The sequence below is a fragment of the Aquarana catesbeiana genome, linkage group LG02 (assembly GCF_042186555.1).
Source record: "Aquarana catesbeiana isolate 2022-GZ linkage group LG02, ASM4218655v1, whole genome shotgun sequence".
Taxonomy (NCBI): domain Eukaryota; kingdom Metazoa; phylum Chordata; class Amphibia; order Anura; family Ranidae; genus Aquarana; species Aquarana catesbeiana.
Window position 1 is genome coordinate 183,682,009 of NC_133325.1, and position 27,025 is coordinate 183,709,033.

General features: G+C 44.8%; 1 protein-coding gene and 1 long non-coding RNA gene across 2 annotated transcripts in view; one reads left to right on the top strand and one right to left on the bottom strand.

The window, feature by feature from the left end:
• The first annotated feature begins 7,795 nt into the window (after positions 1-7,795).
• LOC141127497 (uncharacterized) overlaps positions 7,796-27,025 on the top strand; it is a 28,242-nt gene continuing 9,012 nt past the window's right edge. The window contains exons 1-2 of the long non-coding RNA XR_012241562.1: positions 7,796-8,028; positions 23,509-23,655. This is a non-coding gene — a long non-coding RNA (uncharacterized lncRNA). The remainder of the gene's footprint in view (positions 8,029-23,508; positions 23,656-27,025) is intronic.
• The window catches only part of LOC141127496 (inactive dipeptidyl peptidase 10-like), a 303,439-nt gene continuing 298,427 nt past the window's right edge, over positions 22,014-27,025 (bottom strand). The window contains exons 25-26 of the mRNA XM_073614008.1: positions 24,861-24,934; positions 22,014-23,648 (exon numbers count right to left, since the gene is read on the bottom strand). Of these exons, the coding sequence (XP_073470109.1) occupies positions 23,526-23,648; positions 24,861-24,934 (197 nt within the window). The 3' untranslated portion in view covers positions 22,014-23,525. The remainder of the gene's footprint in view (positions 23,649-24,860; positions 24,935-27,025) is intronic.

Sequence of the window (27,025 nt, forward strand, 5' to 3'; positions counted from 1 at the left end):
CCGGGTCTTCGCTGAGTGGGCGTGTTGTGCGGGCTGCTGACCCAACGTCTAGTTCACGAGCATAGATTTCAAATGTCCTTCATTTCAGAACCAGAATGATCTGCTCCCTTTTCCTCCTCAAATGCCTGATGAACACAGACCTCTGTTATTTCATTTGAACCAAAAGTTTTATCTTTAGCTTTAAAGTGGGAGTTCGGACAAATTCACACTAATGCCCCATCCACACGATGAGATTATCGGACGAATGATTGTTCGTTTTTTTTTTTTTTGCATGCTAATCTCAGATCAAATCTAAAGTCACGAAAATTCCCGCACGACAGAAAAAAAATTCAGAAGTGATGTCATGTGTTGTAATGCATTCGTATTGCATTTTCGAACGATAGCTGTACCGATTAAACAAAAATCGTACGATCTGGCATCGTACGAAATTTTTTTTCGTGCATGTCCGATAGAATAATATGGGATGAACTGTCCTGATCGGCTCTCGAAAGCTCTGTACTAACGATCCGATTATCCGATTACTAAACTCATAGCTCCCAACTGTCCCTGATTTGTAACAAAGTCCCTCTTTCCTCCTCATTTTGGTCTGATCCATATGCCGTGTACACACAGGCGGACTTTTCGGCATCAAAGGTCCGATGGTCTTTTCGATGGACTTCCGACGGACTTTCGAACGAACGACTTGCCTACACACGATCACACCACAGTCCGACGGATTCGTACGTGATGATGTACGACCGGACTAAAATAAGGAAGTTGATAGCCAGTAGCCAATAGCTGCCCTACCATCAGTTTTCATCCGTCGGACTGAATAATGAAGTGTAGAAATGGCGCTATTCTGCTCTTAGTAAAGTATGATGAAAAAAAGTGCCTGGCAGTTTAATTGTACCTTTGGCTTGACACTAGGCCTATGCAGAAATATTAAAATACCAAAAAAGTATATATAGATAATATGTTATACCCCAAATAAAAAAGGAAGAGTGAAGCTGTGAAGAACGGTGTTATACCCTCTGCCTTATTGAGTCAGGCAGTTAGGCCAAAAAATTGTGTAGTGATATTACTCTCCCTGAAGGATGTAATAAACTTCGGATTTCAAAACTGCTTTGAAATCAGAAAAATTGGTGCAAAAGTGTTACACCCCCTGCCTGTCACAAAACAGGTGAATTGTGTGCAAATGATACAATTAAGTATTCCTAGTGACATAAAATTGTGCAATTACTAATAAAAAAACTGATGCTAAAAACACACAGCAAGATGGATATGGCGTGTTACACCCTCTGGTGGGTGTCAAAGTGATTTCTAATTTGGGAACCAAAAATTAAAACCAAAAAAATATATTAAAAAAAATAATAAACAATCATAAAACAAAACAAAAAAATTAAAATAAAACAATAGTGGACTGGGAGTGTTGCACCCTCTGGGAATGGAGGATGTCAAGAAAAAAATCTTAGTGCAAACAAAATAATATGTGTGTTTGATCCTCTGTATCAGAAGTCAAACCATAAACATATGACCACAGATATAAATAGTGAATATTCCCTGGTGAACAATTAACTATTAAATAAATAAAAAGAATGAAATAAATAGTCCAACTGTTTTAAATGATATACAGTTTCATAGATTAAAGTGACTTTGTGCTTCAAACGGTGTTCAGTGACTGTTCAATTTTAGTGCTGATTTTTCTCTCAGGTGACAATAGTGCCAGGTGACTTTATCCGTGCTGGTAATGTATTGCACTCACCAGATAGCATTACCCTCCAGGGGTGTTAGGCATTCACAGTTTTAGCCATTGTGTAGCTCTCTGGAGCATGCTGGATGGTCTGCAAGTCAAAAGCTGGCTTTCTCCCAAGATGTCACATGCAGGAGAGAGGAATGCCCATAGCGTGATATTGTTTTTAAAACTTTAGTTATAATAAAAATATATAGATATATACTCACACGGAGTCAGAATTTTACACGCAGCAGTGAGATAGAATAAAAATGGAGCGGGAGCTGTATACAAACAATCGCCGCTCTGAACGGAAGTGATGCAAAGGCGTACGGTACCGGTGTATACACCGCTCCTAAAGCGCCCCTGCCCATTGAAATCAATGGGCAGTGCCACTGCAGTGCCGGCAAAGCGCTGCTGCAGCGGTGCTTTGTGGATGCTTTTAACCCTTTTTTTACGGCCGCTAGCGGGGGTTTAAAAGCGTCCCGCTAGCGGCCGAAAAGCGCCTCTAAAATTATGGTAAACACAGCTAAAAACGATGCCCCAGCGCCTCAGTGTGAAAGTGCCTAAACGCCTATGTGTGCATGGACACATAGACTAACATGCAGGGGCATGAAAAAGATGGGTTATACACTGTCTGGTTCACACCTGGATTCCACAGGAGTGCGGTGCAGTCTTCAGCCCATTCATTTGAACAGGCTGAAATCGGACTGGATCGCACAAAAAGTAGTGCATGCACTACTTCTCAAAAACACACTGCACTGGATCACAGGTCAAAGCAGGGTCACTAGTTGGGGCTTACATGGCAACAAAAGGTTATCCAATTCACTGATGCCAAAATATAATAGAGGAAGAAGATACCATGAAGGAAAATAGTTCTTTTTTCAGTCGATGCCTTAAGTGTTAAATAAAGTTTGTTTTATTTTTCTTTAATACATGTGCCCTCATAGTTTATTGCTGGATCGCACTTAGGGTTCTATTTATAACAGAGAGCAGACATACCTGTACTCGATGGCCCGCGATCTCGGCGAGGAGAGGTAGAACGGGGAACTGCCTATGTAAACAAGGCATTTCCCCGTTCTGCCTAGTGACATGACAGAGATCTACTGCTCCCAGTGATCGGGAGCAGTGATCTCTGTCATGTTTCAGTGAGCCCATCCCCCCCTACAGTTAGAACACTCTGAGGGAACACAATTCCTTGATCGCCCCCTAGTGTTAACCCCTTCCCTGCCAGTGTAATTTTTACATTGATCAGTGCATTTTTATAGCACTGATCAATGTAATAATGCCACTGGCCCCCAAAAAGTGTGATTTGGGGGTCAGATTTGTCCACCACAATTTCGCAGTCCCGCTAAAAATTGTAGATCGCCGCAATTACCAGTAAAAACAATAAATAAATAAAAGTCCCTAAATCGATCCTGTAGTTTGTAGACGCGATAACTTTTGCGTAAACCAATCAATATACGCCTATTGTGATTTTTCTTTTACCAAAAATACGTAGAAGAGTATATATCGGCCTAAACTGATGAATAAATTTGTTTTTTGATATTTTTTTTGGGATATGTATTATAGCAGAAAGTAAAAAAAAAATTGTTTTATTTTCAAAATTGTCGCTCTTTTTTTGTTTACAGCGCAAAAAAAAAAAACAAAAACGCAGAGCTGATTAAATACCACCAAAAGCTCTAGTTGTGGGAAAAAAAGGACGGCAATTTTGTTTGGGTAACATTTCCTGCCCTGCCGACGTATGTTTAGTCTGAATAGACTTTTTCTGTGAGGCATTAGCCCCTAATGCTATACATGCTAATAAACTATTAGGCCTATGGGGAGAGAGACTGCAGGCCTCTGGCCTAGTAGCAGTAACCAATCAGAGGTAGCATAAGAGACTATTTACAGTGGGATCTTTTGCACATAGAAGAAGATCTGACAAGAAATAAATGTGCTTCAGTATAAGTTTTGTGTAGGAGGGAAGGATCTCTGGGAACTTCACCCTTACACGGTCATGGGTGAAGTCCTCGTCTTTACATGGTCATTGATGAAGAAGTCTTGGGAGCAATAGTCTGCAGGAGTTATGCAGAGGAGGAGAAATAATCTGCATGGCGATGCAGAGAAGAGACTGTAGCTGTTATACATGTGCATCATTTCTTCAGGCTCAAACTAAGTTCTAATCTATAAATATGATGGCAAAATAATTGATCTATGGGCGTCCCATATACCCCGTTCCCTAACCAAGTTATACTCCCCAATAAACAAAAACAAAACAAAGCAAATGACTGTTCATTGTCTCAGATGTGATATATGGAGGACGGGCAGCAGGGTGATATGGTGGATGTTTGTTACTAGTGGCAACTACACCACTACACCATGAATGCAGCCTTACAATTGCCATGAATGCAGCCTTACCATTGCCATGAATGCAGCCTTTCCTTTGCCATGAATGCAGCCTATCCATTGCCATGAATGCAGCCTTACCATTGCCATGAATGCAGCCTTACCATTGCCATGAATGCAGCCTTTCCTTTGCCATGAATGCAGCCTTACCATTGCCATGAATGCAGCCTTACCATTGCCATGAATGCAGCCTTACCATTGCCATGAATGCAGCCTTACCATTGCCATGAATGCAGCCTTACCTTTGCCATGAATGCAGCCTTATCATTGCCATGAATGCAGCCTTACCTTTGCCATGAATGCAGCCTTACCTTTGCCTTGAATGCAGCCTCTGAATGCGGCCTCACCAATTCCATCAGTGCAGCCTGATCGATGCCCATCTGCAGCTTCGGAGGGGACAGGGAGGGGGGCGGGACGAGCACCAACAGATTACATACAGGAGTATCTCCTGTTTATATGGTGGCCTCTTTAATACAAAGTCCCGCCTCCTATGATAGACAGAACAGTTGTCCAATGGCAACCCAGGAGATGGGACTTTCTATTACAGAAGCCGCAGAGTAAACAGGAGATTCTTCTGTATGTAATCTGATGGTGCTCGTCCCGCTCCCTCCCTGTTCCCTCTGAGGCAGCACTGATAAATACAGTATATATCTTTTGTGGCCCTAAATGTGGAACATTTCAAGAAGTATGAATACATTTTCAAGGCACTGTAGTTACATTGGTCCAAGCTGGACCAAGCTAATAAGTATAAAATATACAATACCTGGAATTCATCCTTAAAGTGAAATCTGAGCACCACAAACTGAAAACACTATTTATAGTGGTTGTAAAGGCAGAAGTTTTTTTTTTTATCTTAATGCATTCTATGCATTTAGGATAAAAAAAACTTCTGTGTGCAGCAGCCCCCTTCAGCCCCTCTTATGCCCTGTACACACGATCGGACATTGATCGGACTTTCAGACGACAAAATCCTTCGGATTTTTTCCGACGGATTTTGGGCCAAACTTGTCTTGCATACACACGGTCGCACACAGTTGTCGGAAAATCCGATCGTTCTGAACGCAGTGGAGTAAAACACGTACGTCGGGACTATAAACTGGGCAGTAGCCAATAGCTTTAGTCTCTTCTATTATTCTGAGCATGCGTGGCACTTTGTGCGTCGGATTTGTGTACACATGATCGGAATTTAAACGATCGATTTTGCTGTTGGAAAATGTTATATCCTGCTCTCAAACTTTGTGTGTCGGAAATTCTGACGGAAAAAGTCAGATGGAGCCCACACACGATCGGAATTTCCAACACAATCCGATCGCACTTTTTCCATCGGAAAATCCAACGGTGTGTACAGGGCATACTACTTACCTGAGGTCCATTTAGATCCAGGGATGTTGCACAAGAGACTCAGCTGTCTGGGTCTCTCAATCCTCATTGGCTGAGACAGCAGCGCAGTGCCATTGGCTCTCGCTGCTGTCAATTAAAGTCAGTGAGCCAATGAGGAGAGAAAGGGAGTGGGGCCGGGGCAAAAGCTACGTGTCTGAATGGACATAGGGAGTTGCGGCGCAGCTTGGGTGCCCCCATAGCAAGCTGCTTTCTGTGGGGGCACTCAACAGGAGGGAGGGGTCAGGAGCACCAAAGAGGGACCCGAGAAGAGAAGGATCTGGGCTGCTCTGTGCAAAACCACTGCACAGGGCAGGTAAGCATAGACATGTTTGTTATTTTTAATGAAACAAAACGAGACTTTATTTTCACTTTAATTCATAATGCAATGAACATCCTTCATTGCTCCATGTCTCTATTCTTTATTGTATTGAGAAATCACTTTGAAAAACACCCCTTATGCCGCATACACACGGTCGGACTTTCTAGAAAGCTAGGTCCGACGTACTTGCCGCCAGACTTCCGGCGGACTACCGCCGGACTTTCTGAACGGCCGGACTTGCCTACACACGGCCGGACTTTCCGGAATCCGGTCTTCCCGACGGACTTCCGCCGGACTTTCAGAATGAACGGACTTTCCCACACACGGACAAGTCCGTTCATTTTGAACGTGACTTGGGTACAACGGGACTAGAAAAGGAATTCAATCTCGCCGCTTTTTTTGGCGAGATTGAAACCTTGCGAGCCCCGTCGCAGGCCCTTAGGTCTGGTATGGAACTTTAAGGGGAACCCCCTACGCCGAAAAACCGGCGTGGGGGTCCCCCCAAAATCCATACCAGACCCCGATCTGGTATCCTGCCTGCGTGGCTGACCCCGACAACCAACGGCCAGGGTTGTCGGGAAGAGGCCCTTGTCCTCATCAACATGGGGACAAGGTGCTTTGTGGTGGGGGGGCACCGCAAGGCGCCCCCTCCCCCAAAGCACCCCCCCATGTTGAGGGCATGCAGCCTGGTACGGTTCAGGAGGGGGGGGGGCGCTCGTTCGTCCCCACCCCCTTTCCTGACCGGCCGGGCTGCGTGCTCGGATCGGGGTCTGGTATGGATTTTGGGGGGACCCCCACACCGGTTTTTCGGCGTAGGGGATTCTCCTTAAAGTTCCATACCAGACCTAAGGGCCTGGGATGCCCCCCGCGCTCGCCGCAATGGGAAAATTAGTTTTTCCTATTGCAGCGAGCGCGAGATGCAGTAACCTGCTCCTCCGTCGTATCTGGTCCTTCGGACTAGCATACAGACGAACGGGCTTTCCGTCAGGAACTGAGTCCGGCGGAGGTACGACGTAAAGATTTGAAGCAGGCTTCAAATCTAAAGTACGTCGGATTTCCGCCCGAAACGGTCCGTCGGAAGTCCGATGGAGACCACACACGGTCGGATTGTCCGCCGGACTTGGTCCGGCGGCGTCCGTCGGACTTTTGCAGGTGAAAAGTCCGACCGTGTGTACGCGGCATTAGAATTTCTAGCTGCGGCCATCTTGAGAAGGGGAAATGATTCATGCAGGAATTACTTCCTGCAATCCATTTGCCCTTAGCTCAGCCACGCAGGCAGGAGGGTGTGTCCCCCCTCCCCTCCTCCAGAGGAAAGAAAAAACTGCCCATGAAAACTCCTAGGATGTATGACATCATTTTGGCCTAGGCTAGAGACAGGAAGCAACTGAAGGAATGTCTCTTTACTAAGGCTAGGAGCAGAAGAATTAAAAATAGTTGATTCAGAGCGTTTACTTACGCTTTAAGAGTTCATGCACATTGGGTCTACACTGGAATTTTAGATGTTTAGCATCATTTGCTGATTTTTTTCCATACCTGGGAGCACCACATGCCTCATACAGTCTGCCATACAAGCGAATGGCTGTATGCAGATGGGTACATGTAAATGCTGATGCTTCTTTGCTTCTGTGTTTACCCCCACGCGTGTCCCATGTATTTTGTGAATGCAAAACATTCCCACATGTGTGGGTAAATCCTGATACAAAGAAGCGCTGTCATTTACAAAAGCACATCCGCATACAGCTATTCACTAGTATAGCAGGTTGCATGTGGAACGTGCAGCTACCCTGGGTGCTGGAAAATGCTGTGAAACTATGCCAGGCATCTAAATTGCCTGTGTAAGCCCAATGAGCATACTCACTTGCCAATAGTCACGAATTTGCCAGGACAATCCGAGCTATGTCCCGATTTCTTATTGTCCCAGCATTTGTCCCGAAAATTGTTTTTTGTCCCGCCCCCGGGCCGCTCTTTCACCCCCCCCCCAGCCCCCGCCCCCCCTATGAATATTGGCGGATCATCTCGGCACATGCACGCTGTAGGGAGACAGGCAGCGAGCCGCTATGCTTCTCCAGCAAGGAATGAGTGGGCGGGGCCGTAAGCATCACTGCTGCTCTGATCCCGCCCTATGCCATGCAAGCTGCATGTTGGGGATGCCGTGGGGGGAAGGAGTTGCTGGGAGCGATAGAAGGCAGTATTTACAGCCTGCGGATTGAACTCGGCTGGCCAGCAGGACCAGGTATGTGCTGGCTTCTCCCTATAGACTGTCCCTAAACCCTGACCTAGCTGTGGCTTTATAAATAGAGAGCAAGGGTCACAGTGGCACACATGTCAACACTGCTGATGTACACCACCCTGCAACCTGCTGACCTCTGTACACCGCCCTGCAACCTGCTGACCTCCGTACACCACCCTGCAACCTGCTGACCTCTGTACACCGCCCTGCAACCTGCTGACCTCCGTACACCACCCTGCAACCTGCTGACCTCTGTACACCACCCTGCAACCTGCTGACCTCTGTACACCGCCCTGCAACCTGCTGACCTCTGTACACCGCCCTGCAACCTGCTGACCTCCGTACACCACCCTGCAACCTGCTGACCTCCGTACACTGCCCTGCAACCTGCTGACCTCCGTACACCGCCCTGCAACCTGCTGACCTCCGTACACCGCCCTGCAACCTGCTGACCTCCGTACACCGCCCTGCAACCTGCTGACCTCCGTACACCGCCCTGCAACCTGCTGACCTCCGTACACCGCCCTGCAACCTGCTGACCTCCGTACACCGCCCTGCAACCTGCTGACCTCCGTACACCGCCCTGCAACCTGCTGACCTCCGTACACCGCCCTGCAACCTGCTGACCTCCGTACACCGCCCTGCAACCTGCTGACCTCCGTACACTGCCCTGCAACCTGCTGACCTCCGTACACCGCCCTGCAACCTGCTGACCTCCGTACACCGCCCTGCAACCTGCTGACCTCCGTACACCGCCCTGCAACCTGCTGACCTCCGTACACCGTCCTGCAACCTGCTGACCTCCGTACACCGCCCTGCAACCTGCTGACCTCCGTACACCGCCCTGCAACCTGCTGACCTCCGTACACCGCCCTGCAACCTGCTGACCTCCGTACACCGCCCTGCAACCTGCTGACCTCCGTACACCGCCCTGCAACCTGCTGACCTCCGTACACCGCCCTGCAACCTGCTGACCTCCGTACACCGCCCTGCAACCTGCTGACCTCCGTACACCGCCCTGCAACCTGCTGACCTCCGTACACCGCCCTGCAACCTGCTGACCTCCGTACACCGCCCTGCAACCTGCTGACCTCCGTACACCGTCCTGCAACCTGCTGACCTCCGTACACCGTCCTGCAACCTGCTGACCTCCGTACACCGCCCTGCAACCTGCTGACCTCCGTACACTGCCCTGCAACCTGCTGACCACCGTACACCCTCTTTTCCCCTTTCTTTCTCCATCTCTCATTCATCTCAGACTGTAACAACACCCCCATTTGAACCACGCCCTGCAACCTGCTGACCATCGTACACCGCCCTGCAACCTGCTGACCACCGTACACCACCCTGCAACCTGCTGACCTCAGTACACTGCCCTGCAACCTGCTGACCATCGTACACCGCCCTGCAACCTGCTGACCACCGTACACCGCCCTGCAACCTGCTGACCTCCGTACACTGCCCTGCAACCTGCTGACCACCGTACACTGCCCTGCAACCTGCTGACCTCCGCACACCACCCTGCAACCTGCTGACCACCGTACACCGCCCTGCAACCTGCTGACCACCGTACACTGCCCTGCAACCTGCTGACCCCCGTACACCGCCCTGCAACCTGCTGACCTCCGTACACTGCCCTGCAACCTGCTGACCTCCGTACACTGCCCTGCAACCTGCTGACCACTGTACACTGCCCTGCAACCTGCTGACCTCCGTACACCGCCCTGCAACCTGCTGACCTCCGTACACCGCCCTGCTGACCTCCGTACACTGCCCTGCAACCTGCTGACCACCGTACATTGCCCTGCAACCTGCTGACCTCCGTACACTGCCCTGCAACCTGCTGACCTCCGTACACTGCCCTGCAACCTGCTGACCACTGTACACTGCCCTGCAACCTGCTGACCTCCGTACACCGCCCTGCAACCTGCTGACCTCCGTACACCGCCCTGCTGACCTCCGTACACTGCCCTGCAACCTGCTGACCACCGTACATTGCCCTGCAACCTGCTGACCTCCGTACACTGCCCTGCAACCTGCTGACCTCCGTACACTGCCCTGCAACCTGCTGACCTCCGTACACCGCCCTGCAACCTGCTGACCTCCGTACACCGCCCTGCAACCTGCTGACCTCCGTACACCGCCCTGCAACCTGCTGACCTCCGTACACCGCCCTGCAACCTGCTGACCACCGTACACCGCCCTGCAACCTGCTGACCTCCGTACACTGCCTTGCAACCTGCTGACCACCGTACACCCTCTTTTCCCCTTTCTTTCTCCATCTCTCATTCATCTCAGACTGTAACCACACCCCCATTTGAACCACGCCCATATAAGCCACGCCCACAATTTCACATAAACCACGCCCATTTTTGGCGCAACGCGCATAGCACACCGTATTTTTCTTTTCTCACTATGTCATGCCTACAAACGCATTCCTCGGCCCCCTAATTAGAATAAGGCTCTGCCTACAGACAAAAAAGTGTCCCTAAAAATTTTTTTCCAATGTTGGCAACTATGTAAAACCTTAATCTTTAGCACATAATGCAAAAAAAATAAATAAATAAATTGAAGAAGACCAACAGCTTATTTTGAACAAAGTTTATTGATATAACTGTTTGGCTTGCATAATATTTCAAAAGCATGCTAAATTTGAAACCTACCATTCTTCTTTTGAAACTGTATTGATAACTAGACAGATTTATTTGATCAAATTACTGTTTATTCATATACCAAACATCCAGTTATGACCTATGTTCGTCTTGACTTTTAAGATGCTATAGACTGTTTACCTGAACATTTTCTTCACAATAAAAATGCATTAACTATAAAAAAAAATATCAGTTGTATTTTATCAGTACCTGATTTTGATTTGGTATCAGCCCCCTGATAAACTTTGCACAGCAATACTTTAGCTCGCCATACACTGTGCAAATTTCATTGGTTTCTTGATGATCTGGTTTAAATTCTCTTCCTGGGTGGCCTTATCGCCCCCCTCCTACCCATCATCATTCCACTGAAAAATCGAGGGAGCTGGGCAGAAAATTGTCGGCCGGATAGCAAATGCACACAAACAGATGCAGCCACTGTTAGGGTATTCTAACAGCCACCAACCAGGGCCGCCTTTAAGGCAGGGCAAAAGGGCCAGGTGCCCAGGGTCCCATCATTGTTGTGGGGCCCAAAGCAGCTGCCTCATACTTGCAAACTATCCCAGTTTAAATTCCTTTGTCCCTTGAAGTTTTAGTCCCGTGCTGTGTCCCGATATATCAGTGTGAAGTTCTGTTACTAATGTTGCCCAGCTCAGCCCTATTGCCATGTACAGATAACTCACCTGTAGACCCTGTGTTTACATGTAAATAACCTGCATTGATTTGTAAATAGTGCGGTATTAATATGTAAATAGCCACAGACCAACTTCATTTAAATGTAAATGGTGGCAGTATTCATATGTATATCATGCCCTCCTGAGGTCATATCCACCATCACTTCTACTGAATGCTGCCCACTTGGGAGGTAAAGGGGTATGCTGGAAAGTTTTACCTACAACTGTGGTCATTAAGCCTAATGCCGCGTACACACGAGCGGACTTTACGGCGGACTTTGCCCGGCGGACTGGATTTCGTCGGACAATTCGATGTGTGTGGGCTCCAGCGGACTTTGTTTTCTCAAAAGTTGGACGGACTTAGATTTGAAACTTGTTTAAAATTTATCCGTTGAAATCGAGTCCGGTCGAAAAGTCCGCCGTCTGTATGCTAGTTCGACGGACAAAAAGCCACGCTAGGGCAGCTATTGGCTACTGGCTATGAACTTCCTTGTTTTAGTCCGGTCGTACGTCATCACGTACGAATTCGACGGACTTTGGTGGATTGTGTGTAGGCAAGTCCGTTCATTCACAAAGTCCGTCGGAAAGTACGTCGAAAAGTCCGCCGGGCAAAGTCCGCCGTAAAGTCCGCTCGTGTGTACGCGGCATTACATCAGCCTGTTCTGCAAAGCTAAGCAAATTGGAAGTGGAACCCTTTTTTAAAATAAAATCTGAATTTTGGTGCATTTGAATACGCACATCTCAGCAGATGTGTGAGAGTGTAATTAACATTTAATGCTACTGCTGTGTATCTACTAAAGAGCAGCATGTTTCTGTGGTGTCAGGAAAGCGATTTTGCATGCATTCCTGACATACACAAATGTGAACGCAGGCATATTTCTCAGTTACATTGGTGGTCAGTGTAAATCTTCTCATTACATTGGGCCTTGGTGTACAATCCTTTCATTTACACTAGTGGCCAGTGTGAAGGTCCCCCTTACATTGGTGGTCAGTGTAAATCCCTCCTTACATTGGTGGTTACTGTGAATGCTCCTATTACATTAGTGGTCAGTGTGAATGCGCCTATTACATTACTGGTCAGTGTAAATGGCCATTACATTAGTGGGCAGTGTAAATCCCTCCTTACATTGGTGGTTACTGTGAATGCTTCAAATCCTCCCTTACATTGGTGGTCCATGTAGAAGCCCCCTTTAAATTGGTGGTTGGTGTAAAATCCCCCTTACATTGGTGGCCAGTGTAAATTCTTCATTAGATTGGTGATCAGTGTACATTTCTCTTTATATTGGTGGTAAGTGCAGAATTGCCCTTACACTGGTGGTCAGTGTAAATCCCCCCTAGCATTGGTGGTCAGTGTAAATCCCCCCTAGCATTGGTGGTCGGTGTAAAAGTGTCACCTTACATTGGTGTTCAGTACAAATCTCCTTGATAATGGTTGTCAGTGTAAATTCCCCCTTACATGTGGGTCATTGTATATCCCCCCTTACACTGGTGGTTGGTGTAAATGTTCCCATTACATTGGTGTCAGTTTAGAAATCCCTCTTTATATTGGTTGGTGGTGTAAAATTCCCCGTTACATGGTGGTCAGTGTAGCATCCCCCACTATATACTTGCCAAATATTTCCAGGTTTGCTGTATATGATTTAGAATTTTCAACAGTGTACTGCCTCCTAACTAATCCCACCCCCCACCACTGCCACTGATCCCATCAAACCCCCAGAAGTGCAACTGATCACACCCCCCCCCCTTCCCCAGCATTGCCACTGATCCCAGGAGTCCTAGGATCCCTAGGAGTTTTTTGTCTTGGTAGGTCCCCTCACCTCCCCAGTCCATGGTGTGCAGGCAGTGAGGAGATGATGTGCTGTAACCTTTAGAAACCAATCAGTGAGCAGTAATGATGTGCACTAACTTCTTGCAACCATTCACTGAGCGGTAAGGATATACAGTAACCTCAAGCAACGAGTGAGCAGTAATAATGTGCAGTAACCTCTAGCAACCAATTAGTGAGTGGTATGGACATCCAGTAACCTCTAGTAACGAATCAGTGAGCAGTATTGATGTAAAGTAATCTCTACCAACCAATCAACAAGCAGAAGTCATGTGTTCTAACCTCTAGTAGGGATGAGCAGAACACCCCCCTGTTCGGTTCGCACCAGAACATGCGAACAGGCAAAAAATTTGTTCGAACACGCGAACACCGTTAAAGTCTATGGGACACAAACATGAATAATCAAAAGTGCTAATTTTAAAGGCTTATATGCAAGTTATTGTCATAAAAAGTGTTTGGAGACCTGGGTCCTGCCCCAGGGGACATGGATCAATGCAAAAAAAAGTTTTTAAAACGGCCGTTTTTTTGGGAGTAGTGATTTTAATAATGCTTAAAGTGAAACAATAAAAGTGTAATATCCCTTTAAATTTCGTACCTGGGGGGTGTCTATAATATGCATATAAAGAGGCGCATGTTTCCCGTTTTTAGAACAGTCTGACAGCAAAATGACATTTCAAAGGAAAAAAAGTCATATAAAACTACTCGCGGCTATTAATGAATTGCCGGTCCGACAATACACATAGAAGTTCATTGATAAAAACGACATGGGAATTTCCCACAGGGGAACCCCGAACCAAAATTTTAAAAAAAATGACGTGGGGGTCCCCCTAAATTCCATACCAGGCCCTTCAGGTCTGGTATGGATATTAAGGGGAACCCCGGCCAAAATTAAATTAAAAAAAAAGGCGTGGGGTCCCCCTCAAAATCTATACCAGACCCTTCAGGTCTGGTATGGATTTTGAGGGGAACCCCGTGCCAAAATTGAAAAAAAAAATGGCGTGGGGTCACCCTAAAAATCCATACCAGACCTTTATCCGAGCACGCAACCTGGCAGGCCGCAGTAAAAGAGGGGGGAAGAGAGAGCGCCCCCCCCCTGAACCATACCAGGCCACATGCCCTCAACATTGGGAGGGTGCTTTGGGGTAGCCCCCAAAACACCTTGTCCCCATGTTGATGAGGACAAGGGCCTCATCCCCACAACCCTGGCCGGTGGTTGTGGGGGTCTGCGGGCGGGGGGCTTATCGGAATCTGGAAGCCCCCTTTAACAAGGGGACCCCCAGATCCCGGCCCTCCCCCCTGTGTGAAATGGTAAGGGGGTACACCATTTCACTAAAAAAGTGTCAAAACTGTTAAAAATGACAAGAGACAGTTTTTGACAATTCTTTTATTTAAATGCTTCTTATTTCTTCTATCTTCTTTTGTCTTTCTTCTATCTTCCTTCGGCTTCTTCCTCCATCTTCTTCTTCTTCTTCTTCTGGTTCTTCTGGTTCTTCCTCCGGTGTTCTCGTCTGGCATCTTTCTCCGCGGCGTTGGTGTCTTCTTCCCTTCTTCCCCTCGGGCCGCTCCGCCTCCATGATGGCATGGAGGGAGGCTCCCGCTGTGTGACGCTTCTCTCTTCATCTTCTTCTCTTCATCTTCTTCTCTTCATCTTCTTTTCGGGCCGCTCCGCATCCATGATGGCATGGAGGGAGGCTCCCGCTGTGTGACGCTTCTCCTCTTCTGACGGTTCTTAAATAACGGGGGGGGGGGTCGGGGCCACTCGGTGACCCCAGGCCCCTCTGACGCACGGGGACTTGACGGGACTTCCCTGTGGCATTCCCCGTGACGTCAGAGGGGGGCGCAGTCACCCGTTACGTAACCCCGCCCCCTTCCAACATCACGGGGAATGCCACAGGGAAGTCCCTGTCAAGTTCCCGTGTGTCAGAGGGGGGCGGGGTCACCGGGTGGCTCCGCCCCCCCGTTATTCAAGAACCGTCAGAAGAGGAGAAGCGTCACACAGCGGGAGCCTCCCTCCATGCCATCATGGATGCGGAGCGGCACGAAAAGAAGATGAAGAGAAGAAGATGAAGAGAGTAGTGTCACACAGCGGGAGCCTCCCTCCATGCCATCATGGATGCGGAGTGGCCCGAGTAGAAGAAGGGAAGGAGACGCCAACGCCGCGGAGGAAGATGCCGGACGAGAACACCGGAGGAAGAACCAGAAGAACCAGAAGAAGAAGAAGAAGATGGAGGAAGAAACCGAAGGAAGATAGAAGAAAGACGAAAGAAGATAGAAGAAAGAAGAAGCATTTAAATAAAGGAATTGTCAAAAACTGTCTCTTGTCATTTTTAACATTTTTGACACTTTTTTAGTGAAATGGTAGGGGTACTTTTGTACCCCCTTACCATTTCACACAGGGGGGAGGGCCGGGATCTGGGGGTCCCCTTGTTAAAGGGGGCTTCCAGATTCCAATAAGCCCCCCGCCCGCAGACCCCCACAACCACCGGCCAGGGTTGTGGGGATGAGGCCCTTGTCCTCATCAACATGGGGACAAGGTGTTTTGGGGGGATACCCCAAAGCACCCTCCCAATGTTGAGGGCATGTGGCCTGGTACGGTTCAGGAGGGGGGGCGCTCTCTCGTCCCCCCCTCTTTTCCTGCGGCCTGCCAGTTTGCGTGCTCGGATAAGGGTCTGGTATGGATTTTTGGTGGGACCCCACGTCGTTTTTTTCTTTAATTTTGGCGCAGGGTTCCCCTTAAAATCCATACCAGACCTGAAGGGTCTGGTATAGATTTTGAGGGGGACCCCACGCCATTTTTTTTTAAATTTTGGCAGGGGATCCCCTTAATATCCATACCAGACCTGAAGGGCCTGGTATGGAATTTAGGGGGACCCCCCACATCATTTTTTTTTTTAAATTTTGGTTTGGGGTTCCCCTGTGGGGAATTCCCATGTCGTTTTTATCAATGAACTTTTATGTGTATTGTCGGACCGGCAATTCATTAATAGCCGCGAGTAGTTTTAAATGACTTTTTTTCCTTTGAAATGTCATTTTGCTGTCAGACTGTTCTAAAAACGGGAAACATGCGCCCCTTTACAGGCATACTATAGACACCCCCCAGGTACAAAATTTAAAGGGATATTATACTTTTATTGTTTCACTTTAAGCATTATTAAAATCACTGCTTCCGAAAAAACTTTTTTTTGCATTGATCCATGTCCCCTGGGGCAGGACCCAGGTCCCCCAAACACTTTTTATGACAATACCATGCATATAAGCCTTTAAAATTAGCACTTTTGATTTCTCCCATAAACACCCCAAATTGTTCGCTGTCCGGCGAACTCGCGAACAGCCGATGTTCGAGTCGAACTGGAAGCTCATCCCTAACCTCTAGTAAATAATCAGTGAGCCATAATGTGTGCTGTAACCTCTAGCGGCCATCAGTGATCGGTAATGATACACTGTAACCTCTGCCAACCAATTGCGATCGCTGCCTGATCTGATTCAGAAAACTGATTTTGAGTCTAGCTGCTATTTAATGTATGTCTCAGAGCAGGTGGAAGGTGAGATTGCATGGAAGGGGGGAACCCAAGAAAATGTTTGCCCAGGGTCCAATCAATATTAAAGATGGCCCTGCCACCAATGGCAGCTGTCCATTTGCGCTTTATAGTGTAGAGAGAGGATCTGATTCTATAAGTGTATGGCCAGCCTGGGGCTGAACGATTAGAGCCCACTCGTTGTGCTGTAATGGAAGAGCTGGCAAGGAACATTCTGGGAGGCTGGGAAAAGAGGTGACCAGACTGTGTTGCTTCACAGCAGTAGGCAAAATTCAAGTCACTGACCTGGCTCTGCTGTCTGGTAGGGTTGTGTATACCCCAGGACTTAAGGCACATACACACAATAAGAAAATTGGAAGTTAAATTTTGTCAGACTAACGATATGCCAATTTTCGGATCATTAGTATGGTGCTTTCAACACCTGATTACGAATTTTCAGACGACAAAAACTGTATGTGCAGGCTACTAAATTTTTATCGTATGTGAACACAAAGTCCGATTTTCATTTAATTAGTACAGTTTTCATCCGAAAAAAATCGTAAGAGCAAGACTACGCATGCTCAGAAATGAAAAAATACATACAAAACAATTCAACACATGACATCACTTCTGAAGTTGACTTCTGTCGTACGAGAATTTTCGTATGTTGAGTAACCTCTTCACTTTCGACATGAGACTAGCATGCAACAAAAAACGGACGAAAATTCGTCCGATAATCTGATCATGTGTACGAGGCTTTAATGGACCGAAATACAAATCCTTTTGCAGGTAAAAACATTCCTTATAAGAATTTAAACTGTATTTTTAGATTCAGAGCGTTCAGTTGTGCTTTAAGAGTTCATGCACATTGGGTTTACACTGGAATTTTAGATGTTTAGCATCATTTGCTGATTTTTTTCCATACCTGGGAACACCACATGCCTCATACAGTCTGCCATACAAGCGAATGGCTGTATGCAGATGTGTACATGTACATACCTCCCAACATTTTGAGATAGGCATGAGGGACACCTACTAGCAAACGTATGTAGGCATAGGACACACCCCCCTGCCACACCCCCTTGAAGGAGAATTAACCAAAAAAAAGGTTTATTAAATCCTCAAGGGCTTTTTTTTACCACTACTATTCCTTTATACTGGCTCTTAAAATTAAAAAATGCAATAATTTAGAATTTGGATGAAAGGTTTAGCACTGGGAAACACTTTTTGAAAGATAAAAAGTGCATTTTATATATAATTATATAGATCAGACCAAAATGAGGGACAAATGAGGAGGAAAGAGGGACAGAGGGACATTGCTCCAAATCAGGGACAGTTGGGAGCTATGCATGTAAATGCTGATGCTTCTTTGCATCTGTGTTTACCCCCACGTGTGTCCCATGTATTTTGTGAATGCAAAACATTCCCACATGTGTGGGTAAATCCTGATACAAAGAAGCGCTGTCGTTTACAAAAGCACATCCGCATACAGCTATTCACTAGTATAGCAGGCTGCATGTGGAACGTGCAGCTACCCTGGGTGCTGGAAAATGCTGTGAAACTATGCCAGGCATCTAAATTGCCTGTGTAAGCCCCATGAGCATGAAACCTTAATCTTTAGCACATAATGCAAAAATAAAAAAATAAATAAATTCAAGACCAACAGCTTATTTTGAACAAAGTTTATTGATATAACTGTTTGGCTTGCACTATATTTCAAAAGCATGCTAAATTTGCAACCTACCATTCTTCTTTTGAAACTGTATGGATAACTAGACGGATTTATTTGATCAAATTACTGTTTATTCATATACCAAACATCCAGTTATGACCTATGTTCATCTTGACTTTTAAGATGCTATGGACTGTTTACCTGAACATTTTCTTCAAATAAAAATGTATAAATACTAAATAAAATATTAGTTGTATTTTATAAGTAACTGATTTTGATTTGGTATCAGTCCCCTGATATCTTTTGCACAGCAATACTTTAACTGGCCATACACTGTGCAGATTTCATTGGTTTCTTGATAATCTGGTTGAAATTCTCTTCCTGGGTGGCCTTGTTGTTTTTTAATGTATGAAGAGTGGGGGTGGAGAGCGAGATTGCATGGAAGGGAGGGACCCAAGAAAATGTTTGCCCAGGGTCCAATCAATATTAAAGACGGCCCTGCCACCAATGGTAGCTGTCCATTTGCGCTTTACGGTGTAGACAGAGGATCTGATTCTATCAGTGTATGGCCAGCCTGGGGCTGAGAGAAGCAAGGGCAGCGCTTAGAGCCCACTCGTTGTGCTGCAATGGAAGAGCTGGCAAGGAACATTCTGGGAAGCTGGAACAAGAGGTGACCAGACTGTGTTGCTTCACAGCAGTAGGCAAAATTCAAGTCACTGACCTGGCTCTGCTGTCTGGTAGAGTTGTGTATATCCCAGGACTTAAGGCCCGTACACACAATAAGAAAATCGGAAGTTACAATTTGTCAGACTAACGATCTGCCGATTTTCGGATTGTTAGTATGGTGCTTTCGACAGCCGATTATGAATTTTCAGATGACAAAAACTGTATCTGCAGGCTATTAAATTTTTATCGTACATGAACACAAAGGGGGTTATTTACTAAAGGCAAATCCACGTTGCACTGCAAGTGCATTTGGAAGTGCAGTCGCTGTAAATCTGAAGGGAAGATCTGAAATGAGGGGAAGCTCTGCTGATTTTATCATCCAATCATGTGCAAGCTAAAAAGCTGTTTTATTTTCCTTGCATGTCCCCCTCAGATCTACAGCGACTGCACTTCCAAGTGCACCTGCAGTGCACTTGTAGTGCAAAGTGGATTTGCCTTTCGTAAATAACCCCCAAAGTCTGAATTTCGTTTAATTAGTACAGTTTTCGTCCGAAAAAAATCATAAGAGAAAGACTACGCATGCTCATAAATGAAAAAATACATACAAAACAATTCAACACATGACATCACTTCTGAAGTTGACTTCTGTCATATGAGAATTGTGGTATGTTGAGTAACCTCTTCACTTTTGACATGAGACTAGCATGCAACAAAAATGACAAAAATTTGTCCGATAATCTGATCATGTGTACGAGGCTTTAATGGACTGAAATACAAATCCTTTTGCAGGTAAAAACATCCCTTATAAGAATCTCAACTGTATAAGTGTTTGCTTGGCGTTAAACTTCAATGTTTTAGTATTAAATATTTTTGCAGGGCTGAGCTGTGTGTTAGTTTAAGATTTACAAAATCTTGACTCCACGCCTGTTGAATTTTAAAAATAAATATAGAAAACAGGCAAATCCATACTGCCAGAAAATTGTTTTGTTTAACATTACAAAAAAAGGTAACTTAATTAATATTGTTTCTATCACTTATTAAGCAGTTACAGCAATAGTTTTTTCTTTTTGGGATAAAGGTTTTACATAAATGAATGTCAGCTGACCAGTGTAAGCACCTCTGTCAGTGTTAAATGGTTTGTATTAACCCTTTAACTGCCATCTTTACTGGACAGCTTGCTTTGTTAACCACATGCTGACCAGGGCATGACGATGTACATCAGCACAATGGCAAGGCTGGGCAAATGGGCGTACAGGTATGTCCCCTTTAAATCACGGCATTGTGGGCGAGCGTGACGTTTACTCCGTAACCATGCCCGCGGGCCCCGCGGACTCGATGTCTGCCGGGGGCCCGTGATCGTGTCACAGAGTGGCAGAATGGGGAGATGCCTATGTAAACAAGGCATTTTCCTGTTCTGCCTAGTGACATGACAGGGATCTACTGCTCTCTATCATCGGGAGCAGTGATCGCTGTTATGTCAGTGGTAGCCCATCCCCCCTCCCCACAGTTAGAATCGCTCCCTAGGACACACTTAACCCCTTGATCGCCCCCTAGTGTTTAACCCCTTCCCTGCTAGTGTCATTTGCACAGTAATCAGTGCATTTTTATAGCCCTGATCGCTGTATAAATGACAATGGTCCCAAAATAGTATCAAAAGTATCCGATGTGTCTGCTATAATGTCGCATTCACAGTAAAAAAAAAATCGCAGATCGCCGCCATTACTAATAAAAAAAAAATAGTAATAAAAATGCCATAAAGTTATCCCCTATTTTGTAGATGCTATAACTTTTGCACAATCCAATTAATATACGCTTATTGCAATTTTTTTACCAAAAATATGTAGAAGAATACATATCGGCCTAAACTGAGAAAGAAATTAGTTTTTTTTATATATTTTTTGGAAATATTTATTATAGCAAAAAGTAAAAAATATTGCTTTTTTTTCTTCAAAATTGTCGCTCTTTTTTTGTTTATAGCGCAAAAAATAAAAACCGCAGAGGTGATGAAATACCACCAAAAGAAAGCTCTATTTGTGGGAAAAAAAAGGACATCAATTTTGTTTGGGTGTAACGTCGCACGACCACGCAATTGTCAGTTCAAGTGATGTAGTGCCGTATCACAAAAAGTGCTCTGGTTAGGAAGGGGGTAAATCCTTCCAGGGCTGAAGTGGTTAAAGGAAGTTGAAAAACAAAAGGATTACTGATTGGATTACCAGGTGTCATATTTTTTACTATTTTTTTTTCTTATAAAGTAGTGTTACCATGAATAAAAAGCATACATTTTTTTATAATTTGTCCCATTTAAATTCACAATAAAATGATGTTTCTGGTACAAAACATGACAGTTATTAGCAAATGAAAAAAGGTGTTTTGTGTTGAATTTTGTACATTTGCACATACAACACAATTTGCACATGCAACACTGTAAAAAAAATAAAACAAATGAAATAAAAAAAAAATACCTATAAAGAAAATTGAAATAGGAAAGGAAGGAATGAGTTAATTAGGGCTGATTAGGATTAGCTAAGGGTTAATAAAGGGTTAAATAGAAATGCAGTTCTTTGACTAATGTCATATGTAGTGCATGCCTTTGATCCACATGCAATAAATAACTATAGTTTAACAAAACATTGTGAACCGATAATGAAAATTGTGTGCCGCTCAGGCTACAAGGGAAAACGGTCCTGTGCACCATGCTGTGAGTGCAGGCCAAGACGGGAGCTCTTCTTGGCTTCAAACAAATGTTAAGCAAAGGATAAATACCATAAATCTGCACATCAATGCAGAGATCCATTGGTATTGAAATGAATGGCAGTCTCAGCCTGGGCTTCCATCAGGCCATGCCCCCCAACATGTTTCGCTCTGCCCTTCGGAGCTTAATCATGGGGATCATCCTCCGAGGGGTGGAGTGAAACGCATTGGGGACGTGGCCTGGTGGGAGCCCAGGCTGAGACTGCCATTCATTCCAATACCAGTGGTTTTGCATTCATGTGCAGCTTCATGGTAACAAAACATTGTTACATTATATTGCTCAATGACACTTGCAAGAATCATTTTTCAGAGAAGCAGCTCAATTTGGACAGCCGGTTCTGCTTTGTAATACACACCGATTGCCATTTTTAGCAGTGGGAGGAGGTTGTCAGTGGAGACAAGAAGAAAGCAGTAGATACATCCTAGAAAACTTGTTGAAGTTTGTTATAATGTATCTCCTACATTTAAAATACTCAAGTGGTTAAAACTCTTTGAGCAATGAGGTTCCATCAGGGTTTTTATTTACTGTATGTCTATATGCAAAAGGAGCTTTGCTGTGAACTGTGCCTAGGAAGTGCAGCACTGTTGGTACTTTGTGTCCTCCCAGCAGGGCTGTATGTACATAAGGCACTTGTGAGCCAGTACCTTGGACAGCATGGTTAGAGGGGTAGAACAAGTCTCAACATTTACAAACTGGGTAATATTTTTCCTTATTTAAATTTTTCATTCTGTCCGCCTCTAGGCATTTGTGACTAAATTCAACTGTAGGGGGCAGAGAGTACAGGGAAAGTTAAGAGGAGTCAGAAGGCTCTTTGTAGTTCGGTACACATAAAACCAAGGGTTATCTTCTTTAGTTTGGTGATCTGTATATTTGAAAAGTAGTCGTGCATCCAAAGCAGAGAACATGCTGCCTCCAACAGCGCATTCTAGCAGTATTTATTTTTTCACAAAGAGATCACGTGACACAAAGACTTGTTTATAATGGTGTCATCAATTCTTCATATGTGACTAGGTCAACAAGTCTAAATACAGCCTTGCTTCTAGGCGTATTTAAAACACCTGCAGGAATGAAAACTTATCAGAAATGGCCAGAATGTCTGGTATATTGTATCAAGTGCATTTTAACACTACTAAACAGGTTATAAAGATAAAGAATAAGCTACTGCAATGCTTCAACATCTGCCATGTCATTAAATTTAGTGTTATATTGCCCTCTAGTGGTGAGTATTGGTTCAAATGATTGGTAGTACAAGGTTTCAAGATTTGCACAGCGCCTACAGTATAAACTGGAGGAGATTATGGGTGGCAGTGTATATAACCAACAATCTAAAAAATACAGTCTGAATGAAAGACATTAAAAGTGTTTTTAAATCCAAATGTGTCAAGAAGCATGGTGATTTTGTTACATAAAGTTGCTGATATCTAGCACCTTATTTATGTTACTGTAGCAGTCAGAGGTATATTTGCGTACATCTATAGTATGGTATCTTCTTCCTTTAATTTCTGGACTGCCAAAGTCTTCGTAGCAACAATCTTTCTTGAACCGACTGTTAGAATGCATATCATGCCCAGACAGAATTATGGTCAACTTGTCATCGTGACACATATGACTGGCTTGTAGTAGCACTCAATAATTGTGGATTTGATGGAAGCCTTGTGTGTGAATAGCCAAATACATCCATGAACAGGTATGTCTATGGCAAAACCATCACATTTTGTGCTCTCATTGAAGTTGCCAAGGAACCTCCGTCACAGGCCTCTCTGCCTGGTGCCACCATTCTGAAGACAGCTCTGCAGATAGGAAACCACAGACTGATGGAGGTGCTGCTGGCTACCCTTTGACAGGAAGAAATGGTCCTCATCAGGATAAATCTACAAGGTAAAACAGAGTCATATTGAATTCAGTTAACTTCATGGAAATTGACATTAATATAATAACCACAATAATTTGTTTCCACCCCTTATTATTTTTTAACAAAATGTTCACCTCCATCTCCCTTTAATTTTCTTCCACTTGTTGCTTACGTTGGGTTAAGAGACTAATACCACAGAAACTCTTAACGTGGACCTTCCCTTCAGTGTTATATTTTGTTATATTTGGCTTAGTTTAAACAGCATCCCCCCCTTCCACAACCTGAAAATTTTTTTTTTTACTTTTCCTTTTTCGGGTCCTCACCCCCCCACCTCCATTCTCAAGAGAGATAGCATAGTCACCGCTCATATCCCAGGAAGTATCATCTGGATTACAGCAGCCAAAGGAGAGCTAAGCTGGCACACATCATCAGGAGGCCAGCTGTCAGAACCGGAAAGAGACAGTTGGCTTTCAGAAGCAGGCTGTAAACAAGGAGCAGCAGATCCCAGCAGACCAATGCTGGATTCGCCTTCAGTGTGAGGATATTTCCCAAAGATAACCCAGCTTAAAAGGGGAGAGAGTGTTAAAAAATTCAGGGGGCAGGCATGTGGGGATTGCTAATTAAAGATTTTTAAATGGAAAAGGCTTTGCTTGGGATTTCAGAGTAGCTAAGAACCAGGGGCTGGATTACTAAGGGCAAGGGAAGTTGCACTTTGCTAGGGAATTAGGTTACTGAATGTGGTGAAGTTTCATGTGCAAGGAAAAAAAAATACATTTTGCTTTCACATTTTTGGATAATGGAAGTCACCAGAGCTTCACCTTATTTGCTAAGCTATGGGGCAAATTCCCTTGCAAAGTCCATTTACCTTTAAAAATGAACCTCACTGTGTGATCAGTTCACTACAGGAAGCTAGGAGCACACTAGATAATTTGTTCCAACCAATGTCCAACCAATGTCACTTTTGCTGGCTAATTTTGAGCGCATATAGGGGAAAATATAAAGGCATGTAAAATAAAAAGAGAATAATTTAGCTGAATAATATCATTTTTAACCATATACGGTTATCAAAATGCAATTTTCTCTAGTTCTTTATGTAACTACAAAGAGACCTCTGTGGGCACCCACGTAGTAGGCTTCTTGGCAAAAGCTATGACATTTTTATTTAAGATAGGAACATTGTAGATCTCATTTTCCTGTAAGCAATTTCTGCAATAGAATTCTACAGCCATACCCTTGAGGTGACATTGGCTCCAGCCTGGATGAGGCGATTCAGTAGTTCAGCGGTATGCTGGAAATGCACGTTGGCTTTTGTTGGAGAAAAGAAATACAAAAAAAATACGGATAGAAAAAAAACAGTGAGTGAACAATATAAAGAAGCAACTTTACATAAGCAAAATAAAATATTATGTAGTATAAATGATCACATATTTAATGGGATCAAAATCCAATCTTTTCACTTAGCCAGGTTTACAAAAACAACTCAAGTCTTTGAAAAAGTAGAGTATTACATTGAAATGAGGAACTGATGAACTTACTAAATATGCGCAATTACCATTTCTTTACTTTTTTTTGTAGTGATTGATAAGGTTAAACACCATCCACTATCTGACACTCTGGAATATTTTGTATCTGAGCCCATTCTCTCCTGTAATAATGACTGACAGTAGGATTGCACCGATACCGAGTATTTGCACGAGTACTTGTGCAAATGCTCCAATAACCGAAAACTGGGCTCAAATCAGCTCTGCATGGACTTAAATTGCACTGCAAAGAATTGCATGTGATTTAAACAGGGACGCAGTGCGACTCCTGCCCAAATCACATGCGGTTCCTCCACCACTCCTGTTTGAACCCAGGCTTACCATAGTGATTTCAGCCTGGGTTCACACGCAGAAGCCTGGGTTCACACAGGAGCAGTGCGGTAAACCGCATGCGATTTGGACAGTAGCACCGCATTCCCGTTCAAATCACATGCAATTCTTTGCAGTGTGATTTGACTCCATTAATTTTGTATGGGCTCAAATCGCATCACAAAGGTATTGGTAGTCGGTATCGCAGCATACTTCACCGAAAGTATCGGTACTCGTACTCGCCAGTAAAAAAATTTTATCTGTGCAACCCCAACTGACAGCAAAGCTTTACAAAAGACAACCAGGAGAGGCTTATACTGCACCAAGGGAGCAGTTCTTTTTTTCTTTTTTTTTTTTAATCCAGACGTATCAGCTATGACATGCTGAGAAGGAAGTTGTCACATGCAAGTCAAAATATTTAGCATCCAGGTAGGACTGAAGAATTTTAAGACACTGAGGGGTTGATTTACTAAAAGCAAATAGATTGCTCATTTTGCAAAAGAATCTTCTCTGAACTTACTAAATGAGCTGAATCTCTGTTGACTTCTATCATCCAATCATGTGCAAGCAAAAATTCTGTATTTTAATTTTCATTGTATGTGATTGGGTTTTCTTTGCAAAAAACAGAAAAAAAAAGAATTTTCACCACATTCATTAAGTTAAGAGAAAATTCTCTTTTTCATTCATGGTGGTGTGTGTGGGCAGCCCATACATAATAAAGGGGCAGCCTTAAATGCCAACTCTGTGATATCCAAAAGTTCGCTCTTGCAGTAGGGATGCATTTGCACTTGCTCATTTATGTCTAGAGGGCAGAAAAAGCATTTTTACCTATCTGATCCTCCACTTCACTGGCAGATGGCACTCCCCCATGTTCCAGCAGTGGACTGTCTCTTGGCATCGGTCTTGATGATGTCCACTGGAGCATGGGGGAGAAGACACTGTGGGATCAGTCTACCATTAAAGAGAATCGAAGGATCAGGTAAGTAAATCTACTTTTTCATGTCCCATAGACCTAAACAAGCAAGTAGGCAAGTAGAGGTTAAAGGTGGTTTTAAACCCTCGTTTTTTGTTTTATTTTTTAAATAACAAACATATCATACTTACCTCCACTGTGCAGTTCATTTTGCACAGTGTGGCCCCGAACCTCATCTTCTGGGGTCCCCCCGGCGGCTCCTCTTCACATCCGTATACCACCTGGGAGATGCGCTCTCCCTAGGGGTTACCTTGCATCCAGCATTTGAGTGCATAGGCACAGAATGCCGGACTCGGCCCCACCCCCCAGCGCCTGCGTCATTCGATTTGATTGACAGCAGTGGGAGCCAATGGCTGCGCTGCTATCAATCTATCCAATCAAGAGCCAAGAACCACGGGCAGAGAGGTACAGCACGTCTCCGCAGAGGGAACAAACAGGCTCAGGCCGGTGTCAGTGTCAGAAGTTTTTTCACCTTAATGCATCGAACGCATTAAGGTGAAAAGATACCAGGGTTTACAACCCCTTTAAGACTGGCTCTATTGGGAAGGGTATGATTAATTATGTTCCTGGGTT